The sequence below is a fragment of the Mucor velutinosus genome (assembly GCF_035048745.1).
Source record: "Mucor velutinosus strain NIH1002 chromosome Unknown tig00000093, whole genome shotgun sequence".
Classification (NCBI taxonomy): Eukaryota; Fungi; Mucoromycota; class Mucoromycetes; order Mucorales; family Mucoraceae; genus Mucor; species Mucor velutinosus.
In genome coordinates, this window is record NW_027041907.1 from 1,996,836 (window position 1) to 2,009,393 (window position 12,558).

General features: G+C 44.0%; 3 protein-coding genes across 3 annotated transcripts; 2 read left to right on the plus strand and 1 right to left on the minus strand.

The window, feature by feature from the left end:
• Positions 1-1,276: 1,276 nt before the first annotated feature.
• On the plus strand, positions 1,277-6,466 carry ATC70_002401 (uncharacterized protein; the record flags this gene model as incomplete). Its single annotated transcript, XM_064821776.1, has 4 exons — positions 1,277-1,941; positions 2,003-2,043; positions 2,128-5,235; positions 5,295-6,466. The coding sequence occupies 4 exons, from the start codon at positions 1,277-1,279 to the stop codon at positions 6,464-6,466; spliced, it is 4,986 nt and encodes a 1,661-aa protein (XP_064681462.1).
• Positions 6,467-7,874: 1,408 nt separating this feature from the next.
• ATC70_002402 (uncharacterized protein) lies at positions 7,875-11,633 on the plus strand (the record flags this gene model as incomplete). The annotated part of the gene is made up of 3 exons (XM_064821777.1): positions 7,875-8,907; positions 8,981-9,738; positions 9,783-11,633. 3 exons carry the CDS (start codon positions 7,875-7,877, stop codon positions 11,631-11,633), a joined length of 3,642 nt encoding a protein of 1,213 aa, XP_064681463.1.
• Positions 11,634-11,719: 86 nt separating this feature from the next.
• On the minus strand, positions 11,720-12,504 carry SSK2 (Suppressor of Sensor Kinase (SLN1); the record flags this gene model as incomplete). Its single annotated transcript, XM_064821778.1, has 2 exons — positions 11,720-12,411; positions 12,486-12,504. 2 exons carry the CDS (start codon positions 12,502-12,504, stop codon positions 11,720-11,722), a joined length of 711 nt encoding a protein of 236 aa, XP_064681464.1.
• Between the last annotated feature and the right edge of the window lie 54 nt (positions 12,505-12,558).

Consider the following 12,558-nt stretch of genomic DNA (forward strand, 5'->3'; position numbering starts at 1 on the left):
AGCTGATTCTTTGATGAAGATAAATGCTGCAAGTAGTAGTTTTTTTTTGACATTTTGAAATGTGATTTCATTACTCATTAACGTATGCTACGTGATGATATATTCGACAGGAATGTCCTGAAATGGATTTTAGCAAATTTTGTCGCTACGTGAATTACAACATCACTTCTTGATCCAGGAACCAAGTGGTCTACAGTTTGCATGAAAGTCATTTTTATATACTTGTTTGGGCTTAATGAAGCCGCTCGATGCGCAGTAACGATACGCACTTGATGAGATTGTAGGTTCGATGCCACCGCACGTAAAGATTTCCACGACCACTACCAACGATGTCATTCCAAAGCAAACATCTTGCAATGGCGCTTAATTGCAACCTTGCCAGCTTGACACGCACATTTTGTAGCATGTTGGTATAAGCTTGCTCCTGTTCTCAGCTAATACTAGCTGCAATTCTCACCTGTCAACACGATTGCACTAGACCAAATAATACAAAGACTGGCATTCAGAAGACATCTTTCTGTTAAGGGATCATTTCTTCTTTTAGGGATAGTGATACAAAGGGTTACCTGCAAATGACCTTTGCCACCACCACATTGCTGTTTTTGTACGATCTTAAAGTTTGTCAGATTCTTCAACACAAAGCAGAAAAACAGAAATAACCTGATTAGATCCATGTTGTTTTTTTTTGCAATGATTAGGAGGAACCAAATGCAAACATACCGTTCAAGGATGCAATGTAAATACTCGTACGATATACAGATCAACAGGTCGTATGTAAAGTATTTATTTCTACGTAGTAGCACCAAATCAAAAGGGAAACCTTACATCGTGTTTGCTGGATTTGTGTGTGAGAAGCGTCTCATCAGATGATTTACGTTGTATTCTGTATACCTTGCGTTTCTTTTTATATCACTAACACTGTACATTCATAGCGACATCTTAATCGTTTACCCTTCTGTTCAGTACGTCTTGTTGGTGGGCAATTCACATGGATCGACTCGAAAATGAATCCTTAAATTGGGACCTGTAATACCTGTGAGTACAGTTGTCTCCATCTACTGCTTGATACTGTGCTACAAGACTGAAGAAACCAATTATGTCCATGTCCTTGTACAAGAGAAACCAATTTAGTATAAATATCGCCATCTGTTTCGTATATAATGTACCTTAACATCATCCCTCTAGTAATCCATATTCACCGTCTTTATATACTCTCCTTTTGTCTGTAAAACACTCAACAGTTCTCTCCACTCTTTAACTACTACTATTCATAATAATGGCTGGTAGCATACACCAAACGTATGAGCATCAGGCAGTTGCGTCTGATGGCGGCAATTATTATCGCACAGCAGATGATGAAACAAACCTTCGCCATGACGATAATGATTTAATGGAGGAATACTCTGAAAAAGCTGCTCCTCCTCCCAAACAAAAGTTTTACAAAAAGAAAAAGTACTGGATCATTTGCTCTATTACTACAGTCATTGTAGTGGTAGTTGCTGTTGTTTTAGCTCTTTATGTTATCTTCCCCAAGATCGCTCAGTCCCTGATGAATAAGTCCAAGATTGACGTTACTGCTGCTGGAATCACATTCAACAAACCTGATGCCCTGGCAAACCAAGTCTATACTAAACGTGATGGCGATGACATGAACTCTACCTTTTACATGAACATGGAAAGTGCCCTCTCTGATACTGGCCCATTCAGCGCAACAATCAAGTTCCATAACCCTGTTCAGATCTTTTACAACGAATCCTATCTCGGTGATATCTTCTTGTACAATGAAACAAGCATTGGCGGTGGTCATGGTAACTTGAATGCCATCACTCCCTTCTTGATCAGAGATCAAGCTGCTTTTGCTGCTTTTGCAAAGACCATGTTGGCTGTAGAATCGTTCAAATGGACCCTCAAGGGTAAACTCGACATTACAGCTCTCACCAGGTATGTCAATGTTGTGTAATATTGACTATATATTAATCTCCGTTGTCCCTGAATCTTGTAGAACAGCAACTGTGGACCTCAACAAAGAGATTGTTCTTAATGGTAAAGCCTATTTATAATCACAATACTATTCCCTAACAATGTACTAACCCACCCTTACCTTTCTTTTTTTTTTTAAAAAAAAAGGCATGAATGGTTTCCCTAATGTCAAGATTAACTCATTCCAGCTTCCTGGTGATGACCCCAATGGCGGTATTCTGGTTGAATTGGGCACTGTCTTGGAGAGTCCTTCTCCTATCGGTGTGCAATTGGGTACTATCAAGCTCGCTATCGGCTATGATGGCGTGCCATTGGGAATGGTTGCTGCTCAAAACGTGAACCTTGCCAAGGGTGAGAACAACATCCTCCTCAAGGGTACTCTTTCTCCTCACAATGACACTGCTTCTCTTGACAAAATTGGTGTGCTTTTCTCCAACTATGTCGCTGGCCAACTCTCTAATACTACTGCTGTTGGTGTGTCTTGCGCTCCTGACGGCGTGAACCCTATCAACTGGCTCTCTGAAGGTTTCTCTACAGTCAACTTGAATGTGGGTCTTACTGCTGGTGCTCCTCTCAAGATCATCAACGGCGTCAGCATGGGCTATCTTGACTTGAAGTTTGACCCTGCTGCTCCTTACTCACCCATTGCCAATGCTCCTGCTGTCACTGCCAACTTCCAGTTGCCCTTTGGTTTCTCCTTGAATATTAGCGAAGTCTCTCAGAACATTACTCTTGCCATTAATACTACCGGTGCACAAACCGAGAGCTTTGCTGTGATGCAAACGCCTTTCGCTCCTGCTGTTAGCAATCAACAAAATGGCACCATCATCTTCCCATTAAACAACACGGCTATTGCTGGTATCCCTGGAAAGGAGAGCTTCTACAACCAATACACCTATGCCTTGACTGCCAGTGATAACTACACCTTTATGGTCTCTGGTATTGCTACTACCAAGACTAACACACCGATCGGTCCCATTGTATTGACTGGTATCAACTTTACCGTACCTACCACGCTCAAGGGCTTGCAATTCTTGAACAGCACAGCCACTGTCATCAATTCGTTGGATGTCACTGGTGGTACCGAGGCTGGCCTTGCTCTTGCTATCAATGTCACTATGGATAACCCATCTGATTTTGGTATCTCGACTGGTGATGTGAGCTTCAACATGGGTGCTAGTGGTACAACCCTTGGCCTTGTTACTTTGAACAACCTTACCTTGAACCGTGGTCAAAATACGGTTGCTGCTGCTGCTTCCTTTGACCCCAAGTCATCCGATGTTGGACAAAATCTGCTTAGTACCTTTGTCATGGGCTCCAACAATGCTGTTGATATCTCTGGTTATGCCAACTCCACCAGCATTGCCTCTCTTGCTCAGGCCTTGAGTGTTGTCAGCCTCAGTTCTACGCTTCCTGGTCTCACCACTGCTCTGATTCAAGGTTCTTCTATGTCTGTTCTCGACAATACCTTGCAAACAAGCATGGTTGGTGTTAAGGTCACTATTGCCAATCCCTTCTCTGCTGGCTTGAGCATCTCCAAGGTGGTTGCTGCTGCTACATTTGTCGGTATGCCTGTTGGTAACATTGATCAGGACATTAGCAGCAATCCTTTTGTCATTGGCGGTAAGGCCACTGCTACCTCTCAAGACTTGAGCATGAGCATGAACCTGGAACCCGCTGCTGTTGCCTTGTTGCTCCGTACACTTGCTGTTCAAGCTAATATGGATACTAGAGCCCTGGATGGCCTGCTCGCTTTGGGTGGCTTCAATATTGAAGGTCAAGAAGATGTCGGCACTGATTCCAGTCTCTTTAAGGGGTTTGACGTGTCCAAGTTTACTTTGGATGCTATGAAGGCATTGAAGGTCGACCTCTCTCTCTCTTCCACCATTACTATTGGTCAATATGTCAATGATTTGGCCTTCTCTCAAGCTGGTGTTGCTGTTGCCGCTGATAACTCTGTCACCAAGTTGATCCCTATCGTTGGTCAGCCTATCGTGCAACAAGTCGTGGATGGCTCTATTCTCGGTTTTGAGACGATTGTCATGTCCAATGTCGCTGAAAACTCATTCACTGTGCAAATGAAGGGTAGTATCTCCAACTCTGGCCCTATGGATGCTACGATCAGCTTCCCTACACCTCTTACCATCTACTGGCAAGGAAAGACGCTCGGTACAGTCACTATGGCCAACATCGAAGCCAAGGCTGATGTCGGTGCTTCCTTTGATGTCCAAGGTAGTTTCTCTGTCAACAACGGTAATGACATGGCTGAATTCTCTGCTTACTTGATTAACAACGAGTCCTTTGAATGGGAGATTGTCAGCAAGGATGTCAGTGTCACTGCTCTTGGCTTTACCTTTGTGGGCGTCTCTCTTGACAAGTTTGTTACCTTGAAGGGTTCCAACGGCTTCAAGAACGCTGTTACCGTCAAGTCCTTTGATTTACCTGCCAATGATCCTGCTGGTGGTATTACTCTCACTGCTGATACTGTCATCAACAACCCTAGTCAAGTTGGTTTCAATCTCGGTGGCGCTGCATTTGAGACCTACTTCACTGGTGTTGATCTTGGCCCACTTGCCACTGATGGTGCTGCTTTCTTTGCCCCTCTCTCTTCCTCTAGCATGAAGATGAAAGGTCGCTTGATCCCACAAGATACCAAGGAAGGCATTATTGCTATAACTACTGTCTTTGGTCACTATCTTGCCGGCATGTCCTCTAATCTTACGATCAAGGGTGTTTCTGGTTCTGGTAGTAATGGTCCTGTCAGCTGGCTTACTTCTGCATTCAAGACCATCAACATTGAAAACGTCGTTTTGCCTGGTCCTGCCACTATCCCTAAGCTTATTCCCTCTGTTGAAATGAAGGATCTCAAGCTGGACTTTACCAAGGATCAGTGGGCTCCTCCTACTAGCTCTTCCAAAGTCGAGGCTCAACTCAAGAACCCCTTCGGTTTCCCTCTCTCTGTTGCTCAACTTGACATGAAGGTAGAAGCTACCTACCAAGGAGCCTCTGTGGCCACTCTTGACATCCCCACATCACCTGCTTCCACCTCCAACACTGGTTTGATTACTACTGGTTTCAATGACATTCCATTCAAGGTGACCAACCACGAACTCTTTACTGGTTTCAACGCCTTGTTGACCTTGACTCCTAGTGTCACTTTTGGCTTGAAGGGTTCTTCTAATGCTATTGCTAACACTGCTGTTGGTACCCTGCCCCTTCCTGGCGTTACATTTGATGTTGATACTCATTTAGCTGGTAAGTAGGAGGAAGAAATACTGTTTAATATTTTTTTCCAACATTTCTTATTTTTATAGGTTTCAATAGCTTTGGCAACGTAGCAACCATCAAGTCCCTTAAGGTCACTGGTGCCACTCTCCAATACATCATTGTTGACTTGGTTGTCACATTGAACAATCCTTCTAACATCACTATTATAATTGGCGATGTTAACTTTGATGTCTACATGAATGAATACAATGCCATTGTCGGTAAAGCTTACATGCTCGATACTACGATCAAGCCTGGAGCTCAAGACTATAACTCTGTTATGCACTTGGCTGAAGGAGCCACCAGCATTGAAGCTGTTGGTAAGATGCTCTACTACTACTTGACTGGTGCTGCTGTACCCTTGACTATCCGTGGTAGTGCTACTTCTACACCCATTGTACCGCTCCAGCAAGGCCTTTCTAAACTTCAACTTGCTACTTCCATCAATGGTGTTACTACTGGTTTGATTGAAAAGCTAGATGTTGTGGTTGATATCAATGATCTCGCTGCCGGTCTCCCTGCTAAGGCCACCATTACCATCCGCAATCCTTTGGATACCAAGTTTGCCTTGAAGAGCATCACTGCTAGCTGTACCTCCTACCTTACTTGTAACTACGCTGGCAAATACCAATACACCAACTTTCAGATTGGTGCCGTCAACTACGAATTCCCCACGCCTTTCGAAGTTGGACCAGGGGAGTCAAAGACGACTGGTGAGATTCCTGTCAACATTGATATCGCCAACATTGATGCTGTCATGGCTGATTTAGGTGCTATGAAGGGTGTTTACAACATCACTCAAACAGCAGCTGCCATTGTGGGTGACCAATTCGAAACTGACCATATGGTCTACAGCCAAATGAACGTGCCTTACACCATTTCTATCCCTGGCTTCCCTGACCAATACGATCCTACCTGGGCAGCCATCTGCGATTCTCCTCCTTCTGGCGGCAATGTCCCTGACACACTTTCACTTACTCTCAATAACAGCACTTCCAGTGCTGCTCCTAATGCTACTTATACCGCCACATCTGCCGCTGTTTCCTCAACAACATCATCCGTGGTTCCTGTTAGTACTACTACTACCGACGCTGCTGCTACTGGGGCAACCACTGAAGCACCCAAGCCCACTACAACTGAAGCCGCTGCAACCACTACAACAGATGCCCCTGTTCAATCTTCCACCACGGAAGCAGCTGCCCCAACGCCTACAGAATAATGCAATATCTCTTTCTTTTTCAATGATACTTTAATATAATTAACAGCAATGCGATAAACGTTGTTCTCTTTAAAATATACACACACATATATAATAACACTCTTTTGTTTGACCACTATCCCTTTATACCTCAAATTTTATATCTTATTCAACTACCATTATCACATTATATATTTTATGCCTCTACGCTATCCTTTATCACTAGCTGTATAATGTTGTATTCCTGTCTTTAACTGTAAAATAATACTATCAAAGTAATCCTATCTCTTTATAATAAACAGCAGGTGTCTGGCATGTAAATCATTGCTCCAAAGCAATTGCAACTCCAATAAGCTTTTGCACTAATTATGAACATGCATAAGGCTAATTTTCCAGCACCCAATGCTCAATTCTATACCGCATACCACAGCACAAGCCTGCATATTGCTTTGAAAGAGGTTTTATAAACGGATCTGATACGGACCACCTAGTAATCTGAGCCACTGAGGTATGGACCACCTATATTTGAGCTTATTTTATAGTGTAGTTTTCACTGGACGGTCAATCTCGCTAAGTTTGATGTCGGCGTCGCCCTGCAGGTTCTCGCTGGCGACATTTCAAATCAGAGATATCAAGTAGATTTTAAACAATCAATTAACTGTGAAAGAAAGGCTATAGTATCAGAGTCGGAGGGGGAAGCATCCGTTCGCTGATGCTGCTCTTGAGGTAGCGATATAAAGCAGGCCATGCGTAAATACAGGATCTATGTAAGATCTATAGCGATTTTTTTTGAAAGATTGTCATTGCAAAAGACATCTTTATAGGGATAAGCTCCCAAAAAAGCAAAAAAAAAGAAGCATTCGGGTTAAGCAATAATCCTTTCGGCTTCATGATCCTCATTTAATCAGCATCGCAATCATCATTGTCATCATTAGAAAGGCATTTGGGTCAGCCAGCAGCAGCGACGCCCGCCAAAATCAATTCAAAGCTCAGTATTTTTTTCCGTTCAAGATTGGACAGATTTTGTCTTTTTTCGACTTCTTTAATTTATTTTATGATGTTCGACTATATAGATTGTGATGATCACCCTACGCTTCCTAATACATTTTTGGGGTACTTTTCATGGCGCTTCCAGTGGTTTCAAATAAAATAGATGTTTTGACTGAAGTTATTGAGCAATTTGGTAAAATATGAAATGAGGTTTTTGGCCAAAATAGCCATATTCTAGGTCGAAAGAAATTTCTCGCAAGAATTTCTTGAGACCGTCAGAACAAAATAGGAAATGTTATTATGCTAGAATCTTCTTGAAGTTTTATTTTTGAGCGAATTCAAAGATATATAAAGACAATAAAGAAAATATTTATACTATCAATCTTCTTTTTCGCTCGGTCATTACCGGCTTATATTATCACATTCTCAACCTATACTAATGTCTACCATTGAAGAACAACTTCTGGCTTTACAACAGCAATTTGCTACACTTCAAGCCCAGCTTCAAGCGGCCTCCATGCCTAATCCTGTGCAGTCAGCGGAAGACACTGCCATGCCTACTCCTATGCAGTCAGAGGAAAGTACTGCTATCCCACCTCTCCATTCGTTTGGTACTAGGCCCCATTACGAATGGTCTCCCTCCGATGCCCTTACGGACCTAATGGAATTGGATACTCCCCTTCATCATTCTAAGCCTTTGCCTGATTCTGAACGCAAGGCTATCATTGAGTCTTATCCCCCTATGGCTCATTTAGACTATCGAGCTCCAGCGACGATTCCTACCGCTGCCAAAATCATGAATCGTGGGCAGAAGTATGAGGACCAGTCTCTCAAGAGTCTCCAATATCTTTTATCTGCCACCTTTCGCCCTTTGGACATTCTAATTCATGAGATGTTCACTCATGAAACAGGTAATCCCAACCTAGAACGTTATAGCACCATGTTGCGAGATATTCGCCGTCTCCTACTCCATGTTTGTTCGACAATGACTCAACAGCGCAACAATCTGGCTCTGCGGGTCATTAACCCTTCATTCCGCCTGGAGAATGATGCAGAAGTGAATTACACCCTTCCTTTGGATGAATTCCAACAAACACTTGTCCAACAGACAGCTGCCCGAAAGGCAACCCGTGAAGCCACAGCTAATCGCAGGCAACGTCGTTATAATCGCAACACACCCATCTCTAGCTCTCCCTCCAACGGATCGGATCCTTCGTTTTTTCGATCAGGTCCACCCTCGCAGCAGGGTGGTTTCAGCAACAACAACAACAACAACAGCAAAACTTCACCAGCCAGTACAACAACAAGGCCAACAGCAACAACAACAATTTTCAACAAAACGCCCACAAGAAAAACTCCAACCCTTTTCGTCAGTAAATCCAACAGCACCAACGTCAACCGCAACATCAACATCCACAACAACAACGGTAACATCTTTACCAATTCAAATCAACAACATAACAACCGATCCAGTAGGTGGTCGGCTCAGCAAACATTCTCAACAATGGACAAATATCACCAACAATTCCTTTGTTATCAACACAGTTCAACACGACTATCATATTCCCTTCCATACAACACCTCCAACCACAACAATACCAACATCTATTACCCCCTTTTCCGCAGACCAAGCTACTCTTATCGACCAGGCCATTCAAGACCTCTTGGACAAGTCAGCAATCGAGAAGGTGCCTCCTCATCAGGTACAACAGGTCCCAGGGTTTTACAGCTCAATGTTTGTAATTCCCAAGAAGAGCGGTGGCGTCCGCCCTGTCTTCAATTTGAAGAACCTCAATCAGTATTTAGACGCACCTCATTTCAAGATGGAAACTATCAGAGAAGTATCTCTGATGATCAAACGCAACGACTATCTCGTCTCCATCGACTTATCCGATGCCTTCCTTCATGTAGGACTTCATCAGGACTCCAGGCGCTACTTACGTCTGAAATGGAAGGACCAGGTTTACCAGTATTGTACAACCGCCTTTGGTTTGGCTTCTAGTCCTTTTGTCTTCACCAAAGTTTGCAGGCCCATATTAGAGCACTTACGCTCGCGCGGAATCAGGATCTCGGCGTACTTAGACGACTGGCTCTTAATGGCGGACTCCAAGCAACTAGCGATGGAACAGGCTCGACAGGTGGTCTCTTTATTGCAGGATCTAGGATGGTTAATCAACTTCCAGAAATCGGTTCTCACTCCTACTCAACAATTGGAACACCTCGGCTTTGTATTGAATACCAAGTCCATGACAGCCCGACTCCCTGCAACCAAACTGAGGGACATTCGTCGTTCAATCAAGCAGGTACTCGACAAGCCGCATCGGCAGTCTCCCAGGGTTATTCACAGCCTGACAATGAGGATACAAGCGGCAACATTTGCGATATTCCCTGCTCGTCTGTACACCCGTCACCTCTTATTCTACAAGAATCAGTCAGTGAAATCAGACGTGGATTGGGATCGTCCTCGCCCGTTGGATCAAGCAAGTCTGGAAGAACTTCAATGGTGGTATGTCAACATCCGCAAGTGGAACGGTCGGTCAATGCTCCCATCAACGCCCAATCAGACAATGTTCGTGGACGCCAGCGATACTGGATGGGGTTGCTCATGGAAGACTCAGCGGGCCCATGGTTACTGGACAGCGGAAGAGGCAGCCCAATCGATCAACTGGAGGGAACTACAAGCTGCATTCATAGCCCTCAGAACTTTCCATCTGCCGCCGAATTCAACAGTGCTAATCCGGACAGACAACACAACCAGCTTATCCTACATCAACAAGCAAGGCGGAACTCGTTCTCTTCCGCTGATGGAATTAGCAACACAGGTATGGATATGGTGTCTCCGCAATCGCATAATGATTCAGGCGCAACACATCCAGGGCATACACAACAGGATCGCGGACTTCGAGTCTCGGCGCCAGTATTTCAAGAATCAATGGATGATCAAGCCGCAGATATTTCAACAGATACAGCAAGCTTGGGGACCTTTTTCCATCGATCTATTCGCGGACAGGACTACGAAGTTGCTACCAAAGTGCGTGTCATGGATGCCGGATCCAGACGCTCTATATACGGATGCGTTATCGATAACATGGACCAACTTCCGGAATCCCTTCGTAAATCCTCCTTGGAATCTCATCACACGGGTATTGAACAAGATCAGGCAAGAACGACTTTCCTTGGTGACTCTGGTGGTTCCGTACTGGCCCAGTGCTCTGTGGTTCCCCCTCCTACAACGATTGGCTCTTTCCCCGCCTTGGATGTTGCCACCACAAGCGGTGCAGACAACATCACCCAGGACTCCCCACCCATTACTACAACAGAATTGGATGCTCTCCGTGTGGCAACTATCAGGCAGCAATTACTAAAGAAAAATCTCAATGCACAAGCGGTTGAGGACTTGTTGGCAGCAAAGTTAGCTCCCACTGGGACTAACTTAAGCTATCGCAAGAACCAGCTTCGTTTCCTAGAATGGGCCATCAAGAATGGAGTTTCCTTCACCTCGTTTACACCCGTAGAACTTGTTAACTTCCTCTCGGATATTCGCAGCCGCTACAACTTACAGGTCGCTACACTGAAAACTGTACGGGCTGCCGTAGCTCATCTTCATGATGAACCAAAAGGTATACGTGAGAGTGAACTGATTAACTCTTACATAGATACTATGATGAAACAAGCACCTCCCGTCCCTATACACCGACCCACAATCGACATCTCCCCCGCGCTGACCTATGCCCGTTCTATTGTTTCTCGAACAACTATTTCTATCAAGTTATTACAACAGAAGTTAGTCTTTCTGCTTGCTATGGCGGCCTTCCTCCGACCCTCTGACCTAGCTCGTATCCCGTATCACTCCTGCTCTATCACGGATACTGGCTGTCTTACTTTACAAGTCGTGGCGCCTAAAGAGACTCGTCGCAAACGACGCATCATCAAGCCCTTTACGATCCATCCTCATGCGTCCGACATAGAACTATGCCCAGTTCAGTGTTTCAAGGCTCTTCGTGCTCATCCTGGTTTGGCTTCTCGTCCTCCTGGTTCACAACTCTTTGTAAAGTCTCATCTCATCCAACAGCCCCTATCGTCTTCAACCATTTCCTCATGGCTACATCGTGACTTTATTGCACTCTGCACTTCTGAACCTAATGTTTCCATCCGTTCACTAGCATCCTCAGCGAGCGTTAGATCTTGGGGTCTCTAGAGACGACATCGTAACTCTCGGTAATTGGACTTCCTCCTCAACCTTCGAAAACCATTACCAACGTAATCAGATGGCTCAGGTGGACTTCACATCAACGGTTCTTTTGGATTCTCTTGACCAGTTCTTTGATGCTCATGAATACTTCTCTCTGGATTAGCATAATAACATTTCCTATTTTGTTCTGACGGTCTCAAGAAATTCTTGCGAGAAATTTCTTTCGACCAAGAATAGGCTGTGAAATCGGTTGTGAAATTGGTGAAAGTGGTGAAATAGGCTGTGAAATTGGTTGTGAAATTGGTGAAATTGGTGAAATAGGCTGTGAAATCGGTTGTGAAATTGGTGAAATTGGTGAAATAGGCTGTGAAATTGGTTGTGAAATTGGTGAAATTGGTGAAATAGGCTGTGAAATCGGTTGTGAAATTGATGAAGGTGGTGAAATAGGCTGTGAAATCGGTTGTGAAATTGGTGAAATTGGTGAAATAGGCTGTGAAATTGGTTGTGAAATTGGTGAAATTGGTGAAATAGGCTGTGAAAGTGGTGAAATAGGCTGTGAAATTGGTTGTGAAATTGGTGAAATTGGTGAAATAGGCTGTGAAATCGGTTGTGAAATTGATGAAGGTGGTGAAATAGGCTGTGAAATCGGTTGTGAAATTGGTGAAATTGGTGAAATAGGCTGTGAAATCGGTTGTGAAATTGGTGAAATTGGTGAAATAGGCTGTGAAAGTGGTGAAATAGGCTGTGAAATCGGTTGTGAAATTGATGAAGGTGGTGAAATAGGCTGTGTACAGTCGACGAAAAAAGGTTGGCCCAATAAAAAAAATAATTGGTCAGTTTGAAATGAAAATGGGTCACTAAGACGAAAATGGATCATTGTTTTGAAAATGGGTCACCAATACAGAAATGTAATGAGGATTGGCCAAATTCT